The sequence below is a fragment of the Arvicanthis niloticus genome, chromosome 8 (assembly GCF_011762505.2).
Source record: "Arvicanthis niloticus isolate mArvNil1 chromosome 8, mArvNil1.pat.X, whole genome shotgun sequence".
Taxonomy (NCBI): domain Eukaryota; kingdom Metazoa; phylum Chordata; class Mammalia; order Rodentia; family Muridae; genus Arvicanthis; species Arvicanthis niloticus.
In genome coordinates, this window is record NC_047665.1 from 74,884,192 (window position 1) to 74,910,323 (window position 26,132).

Genomic DNA, 26,132 nt, shown 5'->3' on the forward strand with positions numbered 1-26,132 from the left:
GAGTCTGAGGGCGCTCTGGAAGAGTTTACATTTTAATCAGCTGGCTGCCCTTCTCCTGTAGAAGTTTCCTAAGAGGAACAATTGCCTTGGGGAAGCTGCATGCAGGATGAACTAAGGAGGTGAAACATTTCATCCTATAAAAACTCATTCTAGATGCAGAGCGCTCTGAAGCAACAGCTCTCAACACATGGGTCACAACTCCTGTGGGGCCACATAGCAGATATTTACACTATGATTCCTAACACTGGCAAAATTAGTTATGAAATAGCCACAAAATAAATTTATGGTTGGAGATTATTACGACTCAAGGAACTGTATTAAAGGGTCACAGCAGTAGAAAGGTTGAGAACCACTGCTCTTAAGGAAGGTAAAACATTCCACGCTAAGTTCAAGAAGTAAACACCTCAACAGCTTTAGTTAAGTCCCTGAAACCGACAAGATTCACAGCAAGGTTACCTTCTGAAAAAGACAGCCCTCAACTGAGGAATTGCTTAGATCAAATTGGACTGAGGACATGTCCATGGACAATTGTGTTGACTGTGAATTGATGGTAACTGTGCCACTGTGGCTGACACTATCCCTAGCTACAAATGTTACATAAAAAGAGAGCTAAGAATCAGCCTGCAATCAAGTCACCAAGCAGTGTTCCTCCACAGTTACTGCTTCAGGTTCCTGCTTGACTCCCTGTGTGACATCCCTTAACGATGGACTGGCTGTCACCTGTAAACTCAGATAAGGACTCAACTGATCACAACTTCAGTGATGGAGGAAACTGAAATGTTGTAAGTCCAGGTCCATGATACCTAGAGCTAACCACTAGTATTTACTTATATCCAGAGATTTAACTGGTATCAGACTAAGAGCTTCAAAAGAGCAGAGACCATAAAAATGTAGACCAAAACATAAGAGTCAAAAATAAGGGTGTGTGTGTGTGTGTGTGTGTGTGTGTGTGTGTGAGAGAGAGAGAGAGAGAGAGAGAGAGAGAGAGAGAGAGAGAGAGAGAATGTATTTCTCTCCCTTAACATGGAGATCTGATCTTCAAGCTTGGCTCCAAGAGTCATTTTACAGTCAGAACTGACTTTTAAAAAATGTTTGAGGCTCCTCCCCACCCTCTCCCGAAATAAGTCATAAAAAAGTCCCTTCCTCCTCCTACCTTCCTGTAATTGAGCCACTCTGCCCCTAAGCACTGGTGTGGCAGTGAGCCCAACCTCTCTGAGCTGGCAAAGCCAAGCTGGAGCTCTTGTCAGGGTCACCTCAGAGCAAGAAGTAGGCGGGGCAGAATTCAACACATTTTCACTTTCTAAATGGCGCCTCAACTTACCAGCACTCCCTTCTTCCTTCTGCTCATCAGTAAGTAAGAAGAAAATGTTAAGAAAACTTAAATTTGTTACAAATATTTTTCTACTTTTCAACATAACATTTCTTGACAATTGGTATCAGATTATGACTTAATGTAATATTTATAAATTTGTAAAACTTATCAACAAGTTATCAAAATAAGGGCCTTGTTCTTTGACCATGAATGTACAATAGTATACACTTTGCCATTATCCACATGAGGTAGAAAGGCAAAATAATAAAGACAGCAGAAGTCATTGGAAGTCCAGTAGATTTTTGAACACTTGAGATACAAAAGGTACAATCAAATCAACCAATCATTAAATAAATTTAAATATGAACCACATGAGAATGTAAATTAAGAACTATTTATTTGTTCAGAATATTATTGTCGATGTAAGGCCTTATCTGTTAGATATAAATACTCTGGTTTAAAACAGCAATGTGATCTCAAGATGGCAGATGGAGAATACGATAACCAGAGTATTTGAATGCCCCTGTTATCTACAAGAAACAAAACTCATGAAATCTCATGTCCCTATACAAGGTGCCTGGTGGAATGCCCTAGTGTTAAGGGGCACTGCTATCAACTTGTGATGGGGGAGTCATCTGCACTGGGGAAGGGTGCCAGCGATGGGCAAGGGGAGCTGGAAGGAATTCATTGTACTCAGTCTCCCAAACTCTGGGAGATGAGCCAACTCCATTATGTTAGTGTCGATGCATCATGAAGATCGAGTCAAGAGTGAACAGTTCTTTTCTGCCAGCCTAGAAGTCACTGCACAGTAGCTACTGCCCCATCTCTGTGGTACAGCACATCCCAAAACCAGATAGAATTACATCGTCCTCAAAATGCAAAACCTGCTTATGCCATTAGCCCAAATTCACAATCTTATGTATTCCAAACCAGAACCCTGGCAGTTTTAACTGAAGGCTTTAATGGGAGCCCAAGAGAATCCATCACCAATACGAAATGACGAAATGCTGTTTGCTGCTTGGGTGACTCATGGGTGTTTACAAATGTCTTATTTTCTGTCCAACCTGATATTCCATCAACATAGAAAAAGGCATTATGTTTATTTATTTTTTTTATTTGACAAGCAGCAACATCATGTTTGTCATTTTAATGTAGATACAATTATTAGGTTATCTGTCATATTACAATATTTAAGTTTTTATTTTATGTCCTTTAAGATACATTAAAAAAAAAAAAACACATCAACTGCAAACGTGAAGGGGAGAAAGCATGGTACCCAACCAAATACCACATTTCAGCAATACTTCACTCATTCTTTTAATAAAGTTTTAAGAAACGTCATAAAGACATGAGCTTGAAATATCTCTAGGCATTTTCTCTGACGCTCATGACGTGGCACTGGTGATGTTGTAAACAGCAGAAAAACAGGGGCTGCCAGACGACCAAAGTATGGAGGCACAGGCCTGCTTTCTCCCACAGGAGCTCACCAAATGGGGATGGCAATGACCTCACAGCCGCACCAGGAGAAGGCGTCAGGCGACGTAACTGTATTCATCTGCAGACGCTTGGCTGCGCTCAATGTATTGCTTGTCTATCAGAACTTCTATGCACTTCTTAATCATGCTGATACTGGGATTGAACCTGGCTCTTGACTGACTGATTACCTGTGAGAATGACAGGGAGTCAACCTATTCAAGTTAATCAGCAAAAGCATCCATTTCCAATTAGTTATAAGGAGCCTCACATTCTAAAGGAAAGGGTGTGTGACTGTTGAACTGAAAATGGGGTTCTGTAACAAGAGACCCAATGGAATAGGTAGCACATCACTGTGCAACACCTATCAGTCCCTACAGGATAACAACAGTGCAGTCTGTGTGCAAAGGAAAATCAACACCTGATGCTTGCATTCAAGAGGAAATAAAGTACAGAATAAGATAGAGTAAAGCTTACACATAGTGAAATTACCAACAATGTCACCTACCTACATCATCAACATGTTTGTTCAGTGCTAACGCTACTTTTACTCCGATGCTCTTCTTAGTACCACAAACCTTGCTTTCAGTGCATGTTGAAAGCTCTGCACTGCTGAGAAACCCTAGGATGTTTGTCCCACACAAATATTTGTGCACAAACAGAATGAAGGAACACTCACTGAAGTGGTTCTCTTCTCCAGATGGAAAGGCCATTTAACACTTACGTTTAGAATCTCTAGTTCAAACATAGCAAAGTAGGCTCTAAACTGAAATTTTGAAATTTTGAGAACTCTTTAAAACAAACATTTCCTTATGCTATTTGGCCAACATTAGTCCTGCCTCAACATTAACAACTTCCAGCCCCAAAGCCCAGAGCGTTTCCCTTTTACCTCTTGAATGAGGGCATTGTGCCGAAGCACTTTGCGTGCTTTCATGATGCGGACGATAGCAGCTTGAAGATACATTTTCCGGTCCTCATCTACTGCACTTCTAGTCTGTTCCAGTTCCTGTTTTTATGAAAAATGGGGGGGGGTCCCCCACAAATAGGACACTGTCATTGATGGTTTTTACCAGCTGAGATCTTCTTTCATAGAAGATCCAGGCTTGGTTTCCAGTCTTCACACAGTGAACAAGCCCCTCCCCTTTCTGGACTCTTGCCTCAGGCATGAATAAGGTACACAAACAAACTTGCAGGCAAAACAAAACAAAAAAGTCTTAAAAAACAAATTATATACTCAGGGGTCTAGGGAGTTAGCGTAGTTGGTGAAGCGCTCTCTATGCTGTATAAGCACGGGTAGAGTTCCGTGCCTGGCTTTTGTGTAAGAAGGCAGGCATGGTGTCATGTGCAGGTCACTCAGCCTAGACTACTCAGCCTATTGTAAACCAGGGTCAAAAAAATGCTAACCCAAAATAAAAAGGGAAGGAGGGGGAGGGATGGAGGGAGAACAGCTTCTAGTAACCACACCCAAAATTGACCATTGACTATTAAACACATACACTGCTCAACACAAACCAATAAAAAGCAGCAGCAACAACCACAGCAATAAAACATATACTGGGGCTGTACCAATACCACACCATCCTGTAACACCTCTAGTGGATTATAGATTTGTGAAGACAAACTTTTGAAGTTTACACTATTCTAAACTATAACGCAATATAAATACACAATAAATAAGGACTTAAGTTGCACATAACAATATTTTAAGACTGTTGTCTTGGCAGTAAGCCTCTGTGCCAAGATGCTTTCAGATGAAATTGTAGTAAGGTGCAGTGATTAGCTCTCAGTGCACAAAACAGATAGGCTATGGCGAGGGGAGGGGTTTCTGTCTCATGCAGAGAAGACAGGGAAGATAGGCCAGAAAAGTGTGATCACTACTGAAAAGCAAGGGCTTGAGGCATGCACAGAGGCAGACTACAGCAGCTTTTAAACACAAATGCCTCAGATTACTTATTCTACAGAAAAGGAGACCTTGGTCACATTAAAGTTCAAGACACGTGGCAATTACTATGCATGTCTCCCTCCTGGAACAGTTCTTCCAGAGGGCCTGGTATCTACTTCCCACCCCACTCTGAGCACAAAAGGCAGCTAGGAAAGTTTCCGAATAAACCCCACTGCACACCAAAGCAATGGTCACTGCTGAATTCAGTCCAAAGCCCGTCACACGACTACACTCAAGAGTCTCAACCCCACTCCTGCCCGCTCAACATACCAAACTGTCCAGGCCAAGCTGTGCATCCATACACACGCTTGATAAGTATTTCCTAAGATTTTCTTTCATAAAAAACAGTTTCAAGCATGAAATTAGATCATGTCAAGAAGGGCATTTTAAACGAGAAGGCAAAGAAAAGCTAAACTTCCCACCCCTCCAGCCTTCCCTTCTTTGAGGTAGGCACTCTACCTTTGAGCCACACTCACAAGCCCTAAGTATGTTTTAAAATAAAACATGGGGCTGGGAATACAGTTTACTGGCAGAGCATTCACGTAGCCCATTTGAAGTTCAACACTTACTAATTCACTCACTCATTCATGTTCATATACTGTCTTTTCCTTACGCACTCAGCTCCACCTCATATCCAGCTAATATTCAAGAAAGAAGCATTTTGCTCAGTAGTTGTGATGGTTTGCATATGCTTGACCCAGGGAGTGACACTATTTGCCTTGTAGGAATATGTGTGTCATTGTGGGTGTGAGCTTTAAGACCCTCATCCTAGCTGCCTGGAAGTCAATATTCTGCTAGCAGCCTTCAGATGAAGATGTAGAACTCTCGGCTCCACCTGCACCATGCCACCATGTTCTCGCCTTGGTGATAATGGACTGAACCTCTGAACCTGTAAGTCAGCCCCAATTAAATGTTGTTCTTATAAGACTTGTCTTGGTCATGGTGTCTGTACACAGCAGTAAAACCCTAACTAAAGCAGAAGTGTAGACACTTTTAAGTTGCCCAAGTGCCTTTAAGTAATCCGAATTCAACTCATGGAGTCATTAAAACAAAGTAGAGGGGCTGGCTGGGCAGAGGGTGGCAGCAGTAAAGTAAGAGAGGAAGGAGAGAAATATATTTTATACATATGTGAAAATATCACAACAAAACCACAACTACCTACAATTGATATGCGCTAATTAATGAGTAGATAACTGAGCTGGATCTGTCTTGCCTAAGCTGTCTATTTTTTTTAAACACTAACATACTGGAAGACAGTAAGGCCAACAAACGAAAGAATAAACTAGAAAAGCACTATCATGTTATTAATTTTAGAATGCAGAGGTTTGCTCGATCTCAGTATAAAACAGACTCATTCAATGCACTGCCTAAATATTTCTAGAAGAGATGGCACTCAAACCAGTACTCACTTGTGGTGTATCCTTCTGCATTGACGTAGTAATCTTAAATTTTGTTCTTTTACTGCTGAAGCTCATATTTAATGAAAATGAAGATTCTGCATCGATATCTTCCTATATTTAAAACAAAAGTTTTTTCTGATTTCACATTTACCAGAATGTTATTGTTTCTATGTAGAAAGTAGTTATTTTAAGGCCCAGTCATTATATATACTTCTTCTGTCTGAAACTGCTGCAGTAGCCACAATACTAACAAGTGAGTTGACTCAGAGGAACTGTTGCTTTCAAACTGTATTCAGTTAACCACTGATAGTATTTTGTTTATTTTTGGAAAAGTCCAATGGCTTTTCTGCTAGGAAAGTTGCTAAGCTAACTCACAGGTCATGTGAATATCACACAACCTTAAAGCTGCCAACATCCCATACAAGAGCCTCTATCTGCTAAGGGCTGGAATCTCTTGGGAAGGTTACCTTTTCTGAATCATGGTTAATCATTTTCACATCAAGTAATGATTTGATTGTTTTGGTCAGCTCCTTTTCATTCATCTGGGTGCTGTCTTGAAGTTCCTTGTAGCTGACAGTTTCACTGTTGTTAAAGGCAAGAAGAACTGCCATTTGGTAGGTTGTAACCATAGCTACATACGGTTTTCCCAAATAGTTCATTTTAACTTCACCTACAATTAAAACAAAAATTGATAGTAGAGTGACCATCCAAACTGTTTCCATCTGACATTCTGGATTGTTTTCCTTAAAACAATAAACCAGAGACATCTTACGGTTAATGGAAAGGCATATGAAAGTTCTTACCTGGACACGGGCTGTCAGTGTTGAATTGGTATATAGTATATGTAGTATATAGTAAGAGTTGACCTATTACAACTTTGTCTGAGTTTAAGCAATGACTTTAGATAAATAGCAACAGGAAAGTTAAAGCAGAACTGGCGGGAGGGAGAGAAAGGCGGCAAAACCAGAGCAGAGTGGGGGAAAACAAAGGGCAGAGAGAGACAGCTGGGAACTCTAATTATGTGTGTCCTCTAAGTCTGATGGCTTAAGTTCAACCCTGGGAACCAAACTGTGGAAGAAGAGAACCAATTCATAGTTTTACACATACACACACACACACACACACACACACACACACACACACACACAGGCTTGAAATTAGAGTAAAGATGAAAAGGTAAAGATCAAACATATTTCACATGTAGGAAGAAAATCAGAACCCCAATTTATTCAATAAACTTGCACAATCAATGCAGTACTACTACTAAGCTATAGTCTAAGATGCCAGCCAGTCATATAAAAGCTAATGACATGGGTACTGAGATCACCCTTTCTAAGGGAAAAGCAGGGTTCCTAATAAAGATCACAGCACCAGGATAGTCTTCTTTCTATCATTTCTTTTTTGATGTTTATAATTTTATGTGTGTGGGTGTTTTGCTTGCATGCATATCTGCACGACATGCATGCCTGGTCCCTGTGGAGGCCTGAAAAGGGCGTCAAATCCCCTGGAAGTGGAGTTGCAGCCAGCTCTGAGCTGGTCTGTGAGTGCTGATCCACAGCCCTTCCTGAATCCTGAGAAGAATATGTGCCTTTGCTTTGGCTGACCACCTCTAGGGAACCGAGAAGGAAGGCATTCTTGCAGTATTTTAAACAGAAGTCAGCGGACAAGGCTGAGGACACTTTAGAAAACAGCAAAAATACCCATCAGTCTGCTTTTCTAAACAAACTCTTTACTATTTATAAAATGATTGGCTGCAAAAACATACTGTCATTATAAAACTCAAAGAATGTCTTAAAATGAACATTATTATCAGCATTATATAGTTCCTTAATGATACCAGAAAGGGAGATGGAGGAAGTAGATTAAAAACTAGAATTAGAATACAAGAATTAACATTCTAAAGGAACACAATCACATAAATATCATTAAACGAGTAGCAAGTAATTGTTCTTTACCTGTACAGAGATAATGTAACCACGTCAGTTTCCTTCCACTGAAATGCTGGCTATAAAACAATTCAAACTGTTGGAAGAGATAGAGACGTCAGCTATTTTAAGGTCCTGAAACTTCTTTACTATGATACTGTAAAGGTAAAAGCATCTTAACCCATCTAGTGATAAACCTTGTCTAGAACAACTGCGGCAGATCATGACCAGCCCATGGCTATGTGGCTGTGCTTGCACACAGAGCACTCTACCCAAGTGCTGTGCTGAGCACTCCAAGTCCCAGAGACATGCACAGCTGACACAGGCTCACTTCAACCCAGGAGCCTGAGGCCAGGCTGGGAAACATCACTAAAAAGGGCTAGGCAGAGTAACTCGGGTAATCGACTGCAGGGCAGACATGGCTCTCAAACATTTCTCTTCTACAATTTAAGTTGCTATGACATGTCAGCATGTTATTTATCCCAGCTCTTGTGTGTATGTATGTAAAAGGTAAAGTTAACATGGGCATGTCTTCCCCAAGTGTTTTTCCACATTATTTTGAGAGAGGGCTTCACTGAATCTGGAGCTTGCTCTCTGGGCTGCACTGGCCATCTAGGAATCCTCAGTGTCCTTTGTCTCTCTGTGCACAGCCCTGGGCACTGGAATCTAAATCCAGGTCCTCCCAGTCCTCCTGTCTGAGCCACAGTCACCTCACGCCCCCTCAGCCCGAGCCTCAGACCCATCCTAACTCTTTATTAACAGCTTGTCTACATTTCCCAAAGCAACACCTGCTAATTTTACTTCTTTGTATAAAATCAGAAATAATATCAATAGCAATATTAATCTGTATTAATATATTAACCTTATATTAATATATTGTTTGAAGTCCAAATATAACATCACGTACATTTCAACATGAAAACCGTATCTACATTTACCGGCACATTGCTTCCCATAAATGATAGGCTGGCCCATGTATATGTGTGGTTAACAGAAAGTGGGGTCTGTGATATAACAGTCATGTAAAAAATCACATGTACAAAGCTCTAGGGTTCAAGGTGTCTATCTACTGCCTTTTGCTGATATCAGTACATTTAACTTTATAATAATTGTATGAACAAGAGTCTAAGAAGTCAGTAATTAACAATGCATACTCCAATTCCAAACGACATTTGGCTCCCAGAACCCACAAGAAATGGCTTATAAATTGCTCACAACTCCAGTTCCAGGGGATCCCACAATCTCATCTAACTTCTGAGGTTCTGAGTTCAATTCCCAGCAAACATATGGTGGCTCATAAACATCTATAATGAGATCTGGTGCCCTCTTCTGGCCTGCGGGCACACATTCAGGGAGAATGCTGTATACATAATAAATAAATCTTCAAAAACAACTTCCTTAAAAAATTTTTATCAAAGCTTACGAATTTAAAAAATTCCTTGGCTGGACTGGATGCATAAAAGACAATAGCGCTAAAATACATTTGTGTTGGGGCAGAACCCAAAATTTCTTCATGAGCTACAGCCCTAGTTCACATTTTTATATTTCATTTTATTTTTAATTTAAAAATATGTTTATGTATTTGTCCATTTATGTACATATGTGGACTCCCAGACAACCTGTAACAGGTCAGTCTCCAAGGACTTCTGTCCCACTTTAGAGATTCTTCACTTCAACATGCAGCTTGCACATATTATGCTTCCGTATCTCAGCCTATACATAACGCCTACCCCAATTACAGGAAAGTTGAGGACTAAATGAAGCCTAAACATAGCCTCAAAGTTCAAATGAAAAAGTAGAATGATTTTGAAGCTTTCTCTTTTTTTCTAAGATAATACACATTTATCCACTTGCTTAACTATATATTTGGAATGGTTCACGCTAGGGCCACACATGAGTGAGCATGAGAGGACAGCTCATAGGAGCTGGTTCTCTCTAACAGAACCAGTGGGGTGTGAAGACTGAATCCAGCTTGTCAGACTTCACCAAGCAAGTGCCATCACTCACTGAGCCATCCATCCCATTATCCCTAAACTTGCATCAGATACTACACCGTATGAATTACAGGTGCTTACTAAGAGCTAGTAGGGTTACTATGTATCACAAATAGACCCCAAACTGAAATACACACACTACCCACCCACAAGCACACGGCAGGGCAACAAAGAGACAGACATACACAGATCACCCACACAGACATACACAAGGAGTCACTGCAATGCCTTTGCTTACTGTTGTCTCCCCAGCATACTTACCATCTGTACACTTTTTTCTAACTCTTGGGGAATTGCAAATGTGGACGAAGGAGCCTGAGTGAGAGGCCATGCACCAGCCTAAAAAGGAACAGTAAGACAGAATGTTCAACAGACATCCACCTCACAACACACAGCATTTCAATGGTGAGCTGCTGAGACACTTTTTTTTCTTTCTTGGAATTCTGACAGTGCTATGGCCCTCACCATCAGGACTCACTTTATTCCAAGTCTGTAAAGTGTGGTCCACAACTCAAAGCTGTCCAAACATTATCAGGCATCATTTGCTAACCTTTTATATCACATTGTCAAAATGATTCATAAATCTAAAAAAAAGGGACTATCATACCTGAAGGACATATATTTGGAAACTAATCCCCAAATCAATCACGGTGTCTTGGTTTCTGATGAAATTGTTGAACTTATTGTTGAGATCAGCGCTGACACTCATGTCTGTGTACATTCGATGCAGCTTGCTGGTAAACTCATAACCACAGGCTTGCTGCAAAACAAGGTGCAAAGCATATAACCTAAACTGTGAGAATGATCAGCCAGGGATGAATTAGGAGACCAGAGGTTTTAGTTTTGTTTGTTTTTTATTAATACTGAACTTGGAGATTATCCTAAATCACTGGAAACCTCTGGCCCTTTGAGTCACATACTGACAACTGACACTGTATACAAATACACTCGTGTCTGACCACTTACACAGCCTACTGTATGCAAACACATCAATTACTGTACTGCTGTGAAGTATGCAGTCATTACATATAATGAACATACTTGGCTGTTCATTTCTATATTATCTAGCACACTAAAGATTTACATTACCTTTAATTTATTGATCATGGCTTCTTCAGAATCCATAGACATAGACAACCCATGAATTAGACGTTTTGCTAGCATTCTTGCATAGAACTGCAAGAAAACAGGAATGGTGACTTTCACTGTAACTTGAAATTCAAAACAGAGTGAAGCTGATAGCTGTGATGCAAAGGCTGCTCAGCTCACCTTCTGAAAGACGTCCTTGTCATCAATGTACTTGAAAACTGTGATGAAGCTGGTGAGCTTGTCCTCCACTTCATTCTCAGTCATCCCCTTCGCTGACTTCTTTAGCAAGTTGTCACAGTACTTAGCAAGCTCAAAGAGAAAGTGGTAATACATCTTACACAGGACTCTTTTGACAGACACTTCAAAGGCAGGCAGCAACACAAAGCCTCACAGTTATGTCACTCAGAACAGATAAGGGCATAAATAACATGAAAACAAGCCAGTAAACAGTTACCAGCAATGGGACAAAAGCAAAGCAAAAGTGGCTCAACAGATGCTGAAAGCTGTTACGTCCTAAAGTCACACTGTAAAACCATGAATGGAAAACAGGCGTGATCACCTAAGTTTTAAAAACACACAACACTAGAACTGAGGAAACAACTAATCAGCAGTTAGTGACCGTAATGAACAGTACACATGCCTTTTTAACAGGAATATCATCTTTATGAAACAATTTCTCCTTTGGTTAAAAAGGGCACATGGTGTAATGCATTCTGAACATAAATTTGAAAAAAAAAATACACATATATATAATGCAGACAATTTTCATTTTCTGAAAATAAGTACATAAAACAAACTAATTTGTCATTCTAGAAACTTCCCTTTACCAACTTTGAATGAGATTATCTTCAAGCAACTAAACTTACCAGTTCAGGTGCTTTGCAAACAGACTTGGGCTCTCTGTAATTTACAACAGATGTAAGGGCCTGCACAAGAAAAGAGCCCAGTGATTAGTTAGCAGAAGCAGGCAGAAGCACACAGGTGGCTGAGGATCAGCTGTCTGGTCTATGTCTATGATACCCACAGTTTAGCAACTCTCTTTCTCTCTATCCAGCACGCAATGCATAGGTGTTCACATAAAGGAGTATACACACTCGTGTACAAAGGAAGGCAAGGACTACCTTAGCTATTTTTCTTCAAAAGCTTCAGTGTCTGTGATGGGACCTAGGGTATAAGCTAGCTGGACAGCAAGCCCCATGATCCAAGTCCCTCTCCAGGACTAGGATTACACACACTATCACACCACTGTTTGGACATGGGTACTGGAGGTTGAGCTATCCCCAGCAGCTCTTAAGGCTGTGTGTTAAAAGGGATATTGCCTGCCCGGGGAAGAAGGGGACCTCTTTTCTTCTTTCTGTGCTTCTTTGGATCACCATTAAGTGAACATTTTTCATGTACTGTGAGAAGCCCAAAGCAACACAGACAATTAGGCAGAAACTTGTGAAACTCTTGAGGTAAAAAAATTCCTTCTGCTTAGCTCAGTGTTCTGTCATGGTGGCAGAAATATGACTATCTCACAAACCAAAAGTGAATTTCCTGTGTCAAATATCAACTCAAATTCCTGGTATCTTTCAAACCAAGAATGAATACAGTCTAAATGTGGTACATGTTATAGGAAAATACAATCCTGCCACTGCCAGGTCTCTAACAAAGGACCAGTACTAAAGACCACTAGAATTATGTATACCAGGTCCCTAAATACCCAGTAATACTGACATAAGACACTCTACATGTTCATTGTTACTACTTTAAAACTTAGATTCTCAAATTTAAACTAGTTATTTAATGTACATTTCAGTGTCTCAAGGATCTCAAATATGAATGCCCAACAAAAGACGCCTAACTAAAAACTGGTTAAAGAAAATTACACAGACAGATCACATGCATGGATTATTTGTTTAAAAGTTACCTTATCTAAAGCACTCATAAAATGCTGATCACCATTCAAAACAGTGTTGATAAGTTGAACGAATTTACCATGTACTTCCAAAACTGATTCCACAAATAGTGTTGGCATCTAAAAACAAAATACAAAGTATAAATCCACATTTAAAATTTTTCAAGAACAAAATCTGGATAAAGAGTAAATACTTACACACTCATATTCCTCTATACCCCCAGCTCCACATCTCTGGTTACATTGGTCTTAAAAGTCTAAGACTTCTTTTTAACAAGTGGGACTGCCATTCAACACCAGGCCTAACAGGTCCTCTGCCACGTAAACTCACACACTCTTATGCTGGAACAGGATGCCTTAAGGGCCACAGGGAAAATCCCTAAACCCCAGGCCCATCAACACCAAAGTGAATTCTGAAAAGAGGACTAGAAAACTTGTACCTGAGAATGAGATCCTGGAGTTAGTTGGGCAGAATTAACCGTGGACATGTGTGAATGCACACACGCACACACACGCACACACGCACACACACACACACACACACACACACACAGAGCTTAAAGGGAAGCAATACTTAGTCTGAGTTTCCCTCTGGAAGAAAATGACTGAATTTGAGGGGTGCTGCAAATGCCTATTTTCACATCTCCACCTTGAAATGAAGCTCAGTTTTTGTTCAATGTCACTCAGTGCTTTGAATCTGCAAACCTAGCAATAAACTATAAACATGCCGAGTAACAATAGCAACAATACATGGTCACTAGGTAGCAAAGACCATTTCAAATAAATGAAGGTTAGACAAGGTGAGGATATTGACTATGGTATTTTGAGTGGCAAGCATACAGGCGGGAGAAGTTTTAATATCTGCCACATACAAAGCAACACAACTGTACAGACACTGCAAATAGTTTCCAGTCAGAAAGTCAAAGTAGTACTACGTGGCAATCAGTATTATGAGGAAGCAGCTAATCAATGGTTTTAATCCCAAGAAGAGCTCAGTAAATTCAAGATTTAAAATATTAGAATAGAGATGCTTTAGTTTCTCATGACAAAACTCTTTTATCAAGGTTAAAAGAACACAAACCCTCTATACATCCCACTAAAAGGAAGCATTCTAACTGCCACGTGTAACTCACATGTTCCTGAGTAAGGTTACTGGTTGCTCTAAGGCCCTCGTCATGGATGTGTTTCTGCAGCTCCTCAATCATATGAGGTAAACCACTGGATACTGCACGGAGTAAGACGTACATATTTGCCATGTCTGAAAGGAAAAAGAGTTTATTAACTTTCCAAACAACCTTATTATGTAATACATGCTTTAAAATATACAAGTAAAAAGGAGTATGTGGATAAAAGCCATCTGCCACTTGAACCCAAACACATAAACTCTCTTCCCAGCTGCGGTGCTGTCCTCTGCAAAAGAAGGCAGATGTTGTTGCTGCTACTATGTCGTGGTGATGGAGAAAAATCAAAAGAATACTTAGTATTTTCCCCCTTCTTTTTCGCTCAAGTGCTACTGTACATGTGTGTGCTACTGGTAACTGCAGCGTATCTTAATGTACACACATTTTATACTGGTACAAAAAGCAAATCCACATATTTCACAACTTTATTAGTTACTAGAAAATTATATTGTAATTAATAATATGGGCAAGAATATCTGTACTGGCTGGTTTTGTGTGTCAACTTGACACAAGCTGGAGTTATCATAGAGAAAGGAGTTTCCCTTGAGAAAATGTCTCCATGAGCTCCAGCTGTAAGGCATGTTTTCAATTAGTGATCAAGGATAGGAGGGCCCCTTGTGGGTAGTGCCATCCTTGGGCTGGTAGTCTTGGGTTCTATAAGAAAGCAAGCTGAGCAAGTCAGGGGAAGCAAGCCAGTAAGTAACATCCCTCCATGGCCTCTGCATCAGCTCCTGCTTCCTGACCTGCTTGAGTTCCAGTTCTGACTTCCTTTGGTTATGAACAGCAATGTGGAAGTGTAAGCTGAATAAACCCTTTCCTCCCCAACTTGCTTCTTGGTCATGATGTTTTGTGCAAGAATAGAAACCCTAAAATAATATCTGTAGTAGAAACCGCTAGTAAAGGTGCTATGGTTGTGTCAATCTTGTGGGCAGATCCTTCTAAGCAGAGAACCTAGCAGCACGGTGGGAGAAGATGGCTCAGCAGGTAAGAGTGCGCATTGGCTGCTCTTCCAGAAGCCCCAGTTCAATTCCCAGCACCTATATGGTGTTCACACCTTCACACAGACATACATACATGTAGGCAAAACACCAAAGCAAATAAAATCCTTTAAAAAAAAAAAAAAACTCAGTTCCTGTGCCACTGAACTGTGTACTGTGTTTATCTAAAGAAACATCTTATTGAGGTATTAATATACATGCAGACAACTGTACAGATATGGCTCCATGAATTATCATAGATGAACACACAACACCCCAAATAGTCACACTCAGACAAGGTAGGTATTACCTAAACCTAGATATGGCCTGCGTCCATCTCCCAATACTACTGCTCCTCTGTAAGGGAAAGTAGCCGTAGCTGGACTGCTCTGGCTTGAACTACGAACACAACTACATAACTCTTTCTTTTGGCTGCTTTCTTCTGTGTGTGTGTAGAACATAAGGCTCGCCTCTGCTATGTTTAGCTTTCATGAACTCATGGCTACTCCTCTGTAATATTCCCTCGTATAATCATCACTGCATATGTGACTGTTTCTAGTCATTAAAGGAACATTGCTATGAAAGACTGTTGTATATTTTTATATACACATGCACAGATACATAGGGGAAGGAGAGCCATACCTGGGAGACTTGCTGGGCCATGAAATACACACATATATTGCTTTGGTACTCAGTGTTAGCTTTTCAATATGGCTTCATCAATTTATACTCTCATCCCAGGGTACCGGAAGATCCTGGTATCCTTCGTGCTTCCTAATATGTCCTATATTCTTCCTGACTACATAGCAAGTCACACACAAACACCACCAAACAATAGCAATAAAATAAATGTTTTCACCATTTATTGCTGGTGTCTCAGTGAACTCTTATTTAAACTGAGTTAGACTGAGCACCTGTTTTATCCTTCCTGATTTGATTTCCCACTGTCTGTAAGGAAAGTAGCCTTTGTGATATATAAAACCATAAACACATTTTCTTAACTCACCATTTTATACTTTAGACTGTACCTTGAAAATACTTTTCCAAATGATTAACCAATAATCCTAAGAAAATATGTAATATACCAGGGGATATTAAAGTGTGCTTTAAATCTAAGGTAAGGAAGAAACAGCAGAAAAACCGGACTTATCGTTTGATTTCCACTCACTGGTCCCTGGGCACTTACCGTTCTTCCTTTCTTGCCGAATGATGCTGTGGCACTCTGAATGTAAGAACTGTAAGTGGTCTGCTACCATCCGCTGCTGACACTCATGAATCACTTTAGTATATGAACTTGGATGCAAATATTTTCGACATCTAATTTCTTCATCTTTTAATCTACCTAGAACCTACAGAAAAACATCGTTATAATCATGATCTATGATGCAAAGTTTAACATCGGCCAACTCTTAATGCCTCGAGAAGAATGCAGGTAAGGTTACAGTAAAGCTTTACACAACCAATTTCAACTCAAAATGTCTTAGTCATTTCAGACCAACTTAAGCTACTGTCACGTACATGCCCCAACTGCATTCTAACAACCTTCAATCGTCAGTCCAAATCATCTGCTGTACTGGGAACCCAATGCAAAACAGGAGTACAGAGTGAAAGTCATGACATGAAAAGATTTCTTTTCCTTGTTTCCATTTTTATGAAATAACAAACTACACAAACAATCCTTAATTGTCACATTAAAGACTTGCATAATGACCTAATATGTCAACCAAGACCTTTTATTAAAGATTACCCTGCATGAAAAGGAACCAAATCCACATAAAATACAGGACAATGAAAAGCTAATAAAGATGGGAGGCAAAGAACATGACACATTGTTTAACAAAACAAAATGACAATGTCGTAGCCTTAAAGAGTATGCTAGTAAGACATACACAAGTGCAAGTGTGTGGACTAGGAAAGCACTCTGAAGCTACGGAAATTATGTGTGACCTTTTAAAGACTGCTGGTTGGTCAGTCTGTAAGTAAGAAGGGAAATTATTACAACAGGCAATGAGGAAGAAATCATTACAATCAAGACTAGAGGAACACCCATCCTCTTCTCTCTATTCTACTGAAATGCCAAGAGTTATGGGTAGTTAGAAAAAAAAAAAATAAAGGTCCCTAGATTTTAATAGAGAGAGGCACCTGCCTGTGCCTCACAAATGCTGGGATTGACTACATGTATCACCACTACCCAGCCAGGAAAATAAAGATTTTAAAAATCTCTAGATTTTAAAAGGTGCTCGCTGTGTTCTATTGCTGGTCCTCTTAGAATATTTTATCTTCTCAGTTAAACCAACTAACAGAAGTCATGTAATAACAAACTGTTTGAACTTTAACCCTGCAAACCGAAGCTGGTTAAGCCAGACAAAGTGATATCTGAAATCCCAGGACTCAGAGGTGAAGGCCACAGGGCCGCAATGACTCAAAGACCAGTCTAGGTTATAGAGTAAGACTCACTCTCAAAACATCAAGAACCGGAAACTTATAACAGCAATAAAAATCTCTTGTCCCCTTATAATTACTCTTTATCACTCTTGAAAAAATTAGTAGGGTTTAAAATTCCATCTGATGGTTGGACACAGCGTTCAACACCCAGCAGACCAAGAGTTAACCATGACTCAGATTAATTTACTTGTTCTTCACTTTTTCTTTCCACCGTGTTATTTTATTTATTTATATTAGAAACATGGTGGTATGTATCCCAGGCTCACCTGAATTTCCTTAAATAGCTGAGGATCTTGAACTCCTGATTATCCTATCTCTGCTAGACACTGGGATTACAGGCATTCATCACTATGCCAGCTAAGCAGTACTGGAGATTGAATCCAAGCTTCATAACTGAATCAAGGCATTTACAGACAAGTCTGAGTCCTGAGTTTTATTCTCAGAACCATATGATGTAAGGACTGAATCCAACCCACAAGTTGTCTTCTGATCACCACACCTGAACAGCAGTACAATAGCCATTTTATATTAACTTTTTTTTTTTTTTTTTTTTTTTTTTTTCTTCAAGACAGGGTTTCTCTGTGTGGCCCTGGCTGTCCTAGAACTTATTCTGTAGACCAAGCTGGCCTCGAACTCAAGAAATCCGCCTGCCTTTGCCTCCCAAGTGCTGGAATTAAAGGCGTGTGCCACCACTACCCAGCTTGTATTAACTTTTTAAAGACTATTTTTAAAATGTGTATATATGTGTTTATGTGTGGATATGTGCAAAAGAATATATGTGCCCATGGAGTCCAAAAAAAGAGTATCAGGTCCTCTGGACCTACCATTACAAGTAGTTATATACTGGGAACTAAACTCAGGTCCTCTACAAGAAGTGGATGTGCTCTTAATCACAGAGCAATCTACCCGGCCTATATTATATTAATTTTAATAATGTAACTAAAATAGCATTTTTTCCTTAGGAGAAACAATAAAACAGATACTTTTACACTAAAACAATATTAAATATGGACACTCTTAAATAAAATATTGTAAGATGTGTAACAGGTAAATGCACGAGATGTGAGTTTGGTTTTTTTTGGTTTTTTTTTTTTTTTTTTACCTTTTCCATATACTGTGAACAATTTGATTCTTGTAATAAATTTGAAGCTTCTTGCTTGTAATATTCTCCTGTTTCAGTCAGAAAGGGAGACACAAATATTCCCTGATAAAACTGAAAATCAATTAAAATTGTATTAGTAAAAACTGGAACAATTTCAGAAAATACAGGTCTCATCATGTTTTGAAATAGGCTTTTTACCTTTAAGGGAAATTTTTTCTTATACTGTTCAACATGAACAAAGGAGTTAATAACCCCATGGATTACTTTCTGGTTTGGGTCTTCTCCACCACGATCACTGAAACAAAGTATAACATAAAATATGTTTGAATATTCAGACATATACTCAAGCACACCAATACACAGCTGCTAACTTACTAATTTAATTAAAAGTACAAGGTCAAAAATACAAGCATGAGCCAGGTGTGGTGACACATGCCTTTAGTCCCAGCACTTGGGAGGCAGAGGCAGATGGATCTCTCTGAGTTCAAGGCTAGCCTGGTCTACAGAGTTAGTTTCGGGACAGCCAGGGCTACACAGAGAAACTCTGTCTTGAATAACTCCCTAGCAAAAAGAGTACATGCACGAAGCTTGAAGCAATTTCTCATTATCATTGTTATTATAGCTAAACAGGCATTAAAAATCATCTCAGTTTGAAGGGAATGATGCACTGTGACTATCACTGAGGTAGTTCCTCAGCTCCGAGTACCAGGCACCTGAGCACATCCGTATCGCACTGTACTCAATGAAGAGAGTAGCCTTCTCTCTAAGGTAAATAACAAACAAGAATGCAAATACTCTCTAGGTTTTTTTCCTTAGCACAGCTTAACATAATAAGTTCCAGCCTAAGCAATCATATAGGTGAAAAAAATAGCATTTGAACTGGAAAAAAAGTAAAAGTATTGGTTTATAAATAGCCTTGGGGGTAGAAATATATCCCAAAGTTTATACCACCACTACCACCAATAACAACAACAAAAAAACCCAAAAACCACTATTAAAGTAAATGAGTTCATCTGCAGAATGCAGAATGAACATACAGAAATCAGTAATGCTGCTATATGCCAACAGCAAACTACCCGATTTGGAAAGCAAGAAGGCAATCCCAATTTGAATTTGCTGTAAGAAATAACCAGGAAAACCTTAAGAGTGAAAACCTGCCAGCGGTGGTGGCGCACGCCTTTAATCCCAGCACTTGGGAGGCAGAGGCAGGTGGATTTCTGAGTTTGAGGCCAGCCTGGTCTAGAGTGAGTTCCAGGACAGCCAGGGCTACACAGAGAAACCCTGTTTCGAAAAATCAAAAAAAAAGTCAGGTAGACTCACACTTGGTCAGAACTGACAAGGAACACCACACACTGATAGTACTCACTGAGGACAGAAAACCCAAACTCACTTTTTAATTTCTCGAAGCAGCATCCGGATGAGGACATTCTGAAGGGGTTCGACCATTAACTTCCTCCACATATCCAATGCTAGCTGCCAGGAAAACCAGAAATCATCAAGGATGAATTAGGTAATTTTTTCCCTTGAGATTCATTCAAGGTCTTTTTTTTTTTTTAATAGAAATACCCATCAAAAGGGATATTATTGATATTTTAAAATATAAGCAAAGGCTGAAGAAAATCCATACTCTAGGAGTCCGAGTTATGAACCTGGTGGCATCTATGGTCCTGGTCATATTTATTTAAAGCTTGTTTCAAATTTGGCTCAAAAACAAAACAAAACAAAACAAAAATGACAACAAAAACAGAAGGAGAAAATAACTTTTCATTTAAAGTAGCAGTCATCACATCAGAATTATAAGATTAAAAACATTATTATTATTACTATATATATATGCTTGCATATTGTTGTTATTATTAATTATTATTATTAGTGTGTTTGTGTTCTGGAGTTCATTCTCTCCTTCCTTCATGAGGTATGTTCCAGAGATTAAGCCCAGCTTGCCAGCCTTACAGAGTTAGGAGGCAAGTACTTTACCCAGAGTCATCTCCCCTGCACCTATGGCTGTAACAATCACGGAAAATTAATAGTTTTGTAAAATCCTTATTGATTGTTCAATATGTAAATACTAGATAAAGATGGGCCAACCCCTTATGACAGGTGGAAGGGGCAGACTAAAGCCACAAAGCTGTCTGTTCTCTGGCTGCCATCCCACCAAGGGGTAGATGCAAGTCTATGTGTACAGTCACTTAAGGAATTCTTACCTCTCCTATTTCCATAAGTGGTTCATTCATATCTACTCCACCATAGCCGTACTGTAAATCAGCTTCCGTCAATTTATTCTTTTTAATATACTGGGTATTGAGATACCTGAAAGTCAAATGTAAAAACCCTGGATGTAAAGTCAGGAAAGCAAATAACTGACAGCTCTAAAACACTAACCTTAGAGTCATACATTCACAGACTAATTCAGTAATAACACCAAAAGAAAACATAAACAAGTCAGAAATAAATGAGAACGGTAAATTATTAGCTCTGGACTTTCTGCAAAGCTTACTGCACCAATAGCTTTTCTGACAGTAAGAATAAAACGGCCCCCAGAACAGGAAAAGAAGATCCACTTCTCACCACAACGCTCCTGGCTTCAAGCAGCATTCCTCACAATGCCTCTCAGCTAAGGAAGGACTAAGACAGGAATACAGACCAGGGCAAGCCTGATCTCCAGCCTGAAATGCCCTGTAACCAAGATTGCAATGTCTGGTCGCTCTCATTCAGATCTCGTACCTTTTGGGCCTGCCTTGATCTCCTTCTAAACTCTACCTTCCCGTGAGGAACAAAGTATTTTACCAACTACCATACGCACAGTCCTTTTCTTTCATTGCTAAACCTTTTTATGTGCTGGGTTCCTCTCTGGAGTATAAGGGTGCTGAAGGACCTCTTCTAGCACCAGTCAAAAGAGCAGCAGGCAATATCATGTTTTAAAAGAAAATCCCTATTTAAAATATTACTAAATTGTAAAAGAATGGTAACAGTCTAAAAATAGCAGGGCCTGCAAACGTTTACATTAGAATACAAATGTAGATAAGCAGCCTGAGTCAGGCTGTAAAAGCCATGGATGCCACAGATAAACAAGCAAATACTCAGGTACACACACATATACAACAGCAAGCAAATGCTCAGATACACACACATATACAACAGCATATACACACACATATACAACAGCAAGCAAATGCTCAGGTACACACACATATACAACAGCAAGCAAATGCTCAGGTACACACACATATACAACAGTATATACACACACATATACAACAACAACACACATACACACATATACAACAGCAAACAATGCTCAGGTACACACACATATACAACAGTATATACACACATATACAACAGCAACACACATATACAACAGCAAGCAAATGCTCAGGTACACACACATATACAACAGCATATACACACACATATACAACAACAACACACATACACACATATACAACAGCAAGCAAATGCTCAGGTACACACACATATACAACAGCATATACACACACATATACAACAACAACACACATACACACATATACAACAGCAAACAATGCTCAGGTACACACACATATACAACAGCACTTGGGAGGCTGAGGAAGGGGCAAGTTACAGACCAGGCTAAGCTAGCAAGACCCTGTCTCAAAACAAACAATAATTCTAAAATGAATTAAATAATTTTACATAATGTTAAAAAATAATTATGCACTCGGTAAGGCCAAACAATAGGGAGCTTGTGCCCAACAAGTCCCAGACCAGCTCGGAGACACAGTGAGAGAGAGTCCCATCTTAAGCGAACAAAAACTACTTGAGGAAATTAGTATTTCTCTATGTACATTCATTTCTTTATAATTTTCTTACAGAGTGTGACTACAAACAAGGAAAGGCACCAAGCAACGAAAGCACACACCTTTAACACCAGCACTTGGGAGGTATACTGAGCCTGACCAGAGCTAGTTCCAGGACAGTCAAAGCTACACAAAGAAAACCTGTCTAAAAAAATAAAAACAAACAAACAAAGCAAAAAACAAGGAAAGGCCTAGAAGACAGGATCAGTCTACCACCCAAGAAAAACACTACAGAGGTGTTTTCTTCTAATATTGTCAATACTGCCCTCTGTGAAAGGATCTCATTACTACTCACACCACCAATACAATTAAAGAATGAGCATCTGTTACATGATGCCAACACTCCAGGCCAGTTAACTGACTCCCACAGGCAGCAGCTCTATGATTGTGCGATAGACAGTGGAAAGCTAGTGATTTCAGACAGTAATCAAGTCCCCTAATAAGATAACATTAACTAGGCATGGTTGCATACACCTATAATCCTAGCTAGAGAGCTTGAGAAATAATCAATTACAGACTGAGTTCAAGGTCAGCCTGGGCTCATGAGACTTCGTCTCAAAAAAAAAAAAAAAAAAAAAATGCATGTAGAAAGGTTCTGATTTAAGAAAATGAATGAGCCCTGATCCCAGCTGATTAAGTGCACAGGCACCTACTCTTCAAACTCCAACAAGACCTACAATCTAGCTAGGGGTTATTTTAATAAAGTCTTACCATGTTGAAATACTATGTCATAAAAGTTAAAGCCACAATAAACCCGTACTTCATAGTAAGCTGTTTTTAAATTGTGTTTTTGCTATTATAAAAGCCACTGTGCCATTGTGAAGTCCAGTTTCGCAAAGGCAACTTAGATTAAGTAACCTATACTTCTGTTAAACCAGCAGGGCAAAGGAGTAGCATCACACAGAGAACTTAGAGCTGTTGTAGTACTATGGTGGGCACTGCCACAGAGCAGGGTGCAATAGCAGACTGTGCCTGGACAGCTACCAAGTCATCAGCTTCTCCACAGTGAGAAACTGAAACCCAGCCCACTTATGGGACAAGCCACAAAGCATATGGCAAAATTATCCCTGCACCCATCTCAAGCCATAAAGATTACAAGAGTGGACTCTCTAGGCCTAGAATAAGAGACAAGTACTTCATGTTGAGTGTTTGGTATTTATTTACTCTGTCAATAAATGTCTGCTTTGCTCAGCAATAGTTATGGACGGGTATTTTAAATGATGAACTACTTACAGAGGGATTCCTAAGACTTAGTGATGGTATAGCCACACTGGCTTATGAATGTAGAAGCTTTGCTGTTGAAACAATCAGTGACATTTCCTAAAATTTAAGTTCTATCATTATGCAACAGTCAACTGCTCTTACTTCTACAAGACTGAATCAAATAGGATTAGCTCAAGAGAACCACAGAAGTACAGGACCTCAGCCAGAGACCATGTAGGAAAGAGAAAAATTTAGGAAGGGAAATAAGGACCTGTCAGAATTAGTTGTCCAGAGAAAGGAGGCAAGGGCAGCAAGATGGAGCAGTATGGGCAATGAGAGGAGGCAAGGAGAGAGCGGGGGCATGGCTATGGCTCGATCAACATGTCCAGGGGGCCGAGAGAAAACCACCAAGTGCTCTAAGCGGTCTCAGCCTGAAATGCAGGCTTATCTTCTAGAAATATGGCTTAGATTTGCTCCACTAAGCATCATCCAACCTGAGTTTTTAGACTCATCTGTTGGAGTTTAACATGTTCTAGACAATTTGAAGAAACAGTCACAATATTTACTTTTTTCTTTTTTTTTTTTTTCCAAGGGTAACCCCTGCCTATCTCACAGATACACACCTTGCTCTGATGTGAACCTATCTATCAAAGTACCTATTAGTAATCCATATTCCAATGGGAAATAATATAAACCACTCCTTCGAAATTAAACTCATTAGAATAATATACATTAATTAAAAACAGTCCAAAGGGATCTGATGCCATCTACTGGCCTGAGGATGCCAGGGACATACGAGGTATAGAGACACACATGCAGGTAAGACAATCATATACAAGTAAATCTTGCTTGGTTGGTTTTGGTTTATTTGAGTAAGGGTTTCTCTGTGTAGCCCTGGCTGTCCTGAAATTCACTCTGTAGAGCAGGCCTGACCTTACACTTGTAGAAATCTGCTAGCTTCTGCCTCTACCTCTGCCTCCTGAAAGCTAGGATTAAAGATATAGGACTCCACCATCCAACTATAAAAGTAAATCTTACAGTAAGCTATGGATGCAGATAATACTAAGTGCTCAGGATTCAAAGCACTCACCTATATAAGCAGTCCATATAGTCGGCGCCCTTGCTGTATTCTTCCCAGTACCTATGATACATAACAAGCACTTGTTCTTCAGACTCCAGAACTCTCTAAACAGAAAAAATATTTTTGCTTTGAAAGTACTAATCATTTTCATTACAATGAAATTATAAAATATATGGAATCAAACTCCTAAAAATAGCAAAATTCAAGCATTATCACCCACATTTATAAATTATATTTTAATTATATTAAGTACAAATAAAACTGGAAAAATAATGTGAGCCTTAGAATAGAGAGTGACTATCCAAAGATTTCTCTAAAATTAAGGGACAAATGATTGTAGCTTGAGAGAGAACTGGATTGAGATTGCAGCTCAGTGGTGGCATGGTCACCTGGCATGAGCAAAGCTCTATGTTCAATTTGTAGCACCACAAAATTAATACAAAAACAGTTTGAGCATATTCATGGATTTTTGCATAGAAATTATTTTTAAACCTGTTTTTGAGATAGGACCTCTTGTTGCTCAGGCTGGCCTGTAACTTGCAATGCTGTGCTGGGGTTACAGGCATGTAGTGATGTAAGCAGCTTGGGCACTACTGGGGTTCATCCTGGTGTTGGGTAAGCACCACCAGCTGAGTGAGTCTTCAGCAATTCTTTAAGATAATGGGACTTTGTAGGCAAGCCTGAACCACAACACTCCTGTAGCCTGGATCACCTTGCACTCAGCAATCTTTCTATCTCAGCCTCCCCAGTATGGGATTTTAGGCTTGAGCCATAAGCAACTTCAATTCTATTTCTCAAAGAATTCATGCTGCGCACGGTGGCATGCCCGCATGCCCCTTTAATACAGATTTGTGATTTCTAAGCTACCCAGAGCTACAAAGTGAGACCCTATCTCTCAAAATAAACAAAATAAACAAAAAGAACAAGCAAAAACCTTACATAGCCTCAACAGTGCATTCTGGCCCCCTCAGTGCTGGGAAGTGGGGCTGACTGAGAACTCAAGGCCAGCCAGTTAGGCTACTTAGCAGTTTGATCCATTTTGGATAACATGATATTTTGTCTCAAAAAAACAAAAACAAAAAACCAACAACAACCACAGCCTAACTTAAGAAATGGCAACATTAATGTCTTATATGGCTATTAATATATAAAGCAAAGTTCAATAGCTTGTAATAGTCAAACTTTACCCAAAGTAATATATTAAAAACACTGAAATAATTTTAAAGTACTTGCTATCAAAACCACTGCTATGAGTTGATATATGCGCATACC

At 39.5% G+C, this 26,132-nt stretch overlaps 1 protein-coding gene across 2 annotated transcripts in view; it reads right to left on the minus strand.

Moving 5' to 3' along the window:
- Positions 1–1,592: 1,592 nt before the first annotated feature.
- Cul2 (cullin 2) overlaps positions 1,593–26,132 on the minus strand; it is a 46,554-nt gene continuing 22,014 nt past the window's right edge. For both annotated transcript variants that reach the window (XM_034510326.2, XM_034510325.2), the window contains exons 4-21: positions 24,870–24,964; positions 20,942–21,047; positions 20,128–20,210; positions 18,936–19,032; positions 18,738–18,848; positions 16,377–16,539; positions 14,166–14,290; positions 13,045–13,152; positions 12,002–12,061; positions 11,316–11,444; positions 11,136–11,222; positions 10,654–10,806; positions 10,308–10,385; positions 8,083–8,149; positions 6,595–6,797; positions 6,137–6,238; positions 3,675–3,791; positions 1,593–2,976 (exon numbers count right to left, since the gene is read on the minus strand). In XM_034510326.2, coding sequence (XP_034366217.1) covers positions 2,845–2,976; positions 3,675–3,791; positions 6,137–6,238; positions 6,595–6,797; positions 8,083–8,149; positions 10,308–10,385; positions 10,654–10,806; positions 11,136–11,222; positions 11,316–11,444; positions 12,002–12,061; positions 13,045–13,152; positions 14,166–14,290; positions 16,377–16,539; positions 18,738–18,848; positions 18,936–19,032; positions 20,128–20,210; positions 20,942–21,047; positions 24,870–24,964 — 2,016 coding nt within the window. In that variant the 3' untranslated portion in view covers positions 1,593–2,844. The remainder of the gene's footprint in view (positions 2,977–3,674; positions 3,792–6,136; positions 6,239–6,594; positions 6,798–8,082; positions 8,150–10,307; positions 10,386–10,653; positions 10,807–11,135; positions 11,223–11,315; positions 11,445–12,001; positions 12,062–13,044; positions 13,153–14,165; positions 14,291–16,376; positions 16,540–18,737; positions 18,849–18,935; positions 19,033–20,127; positions 20,211–20,941; positions 21,048–24,869; positions 24,965–26,132) is intronic.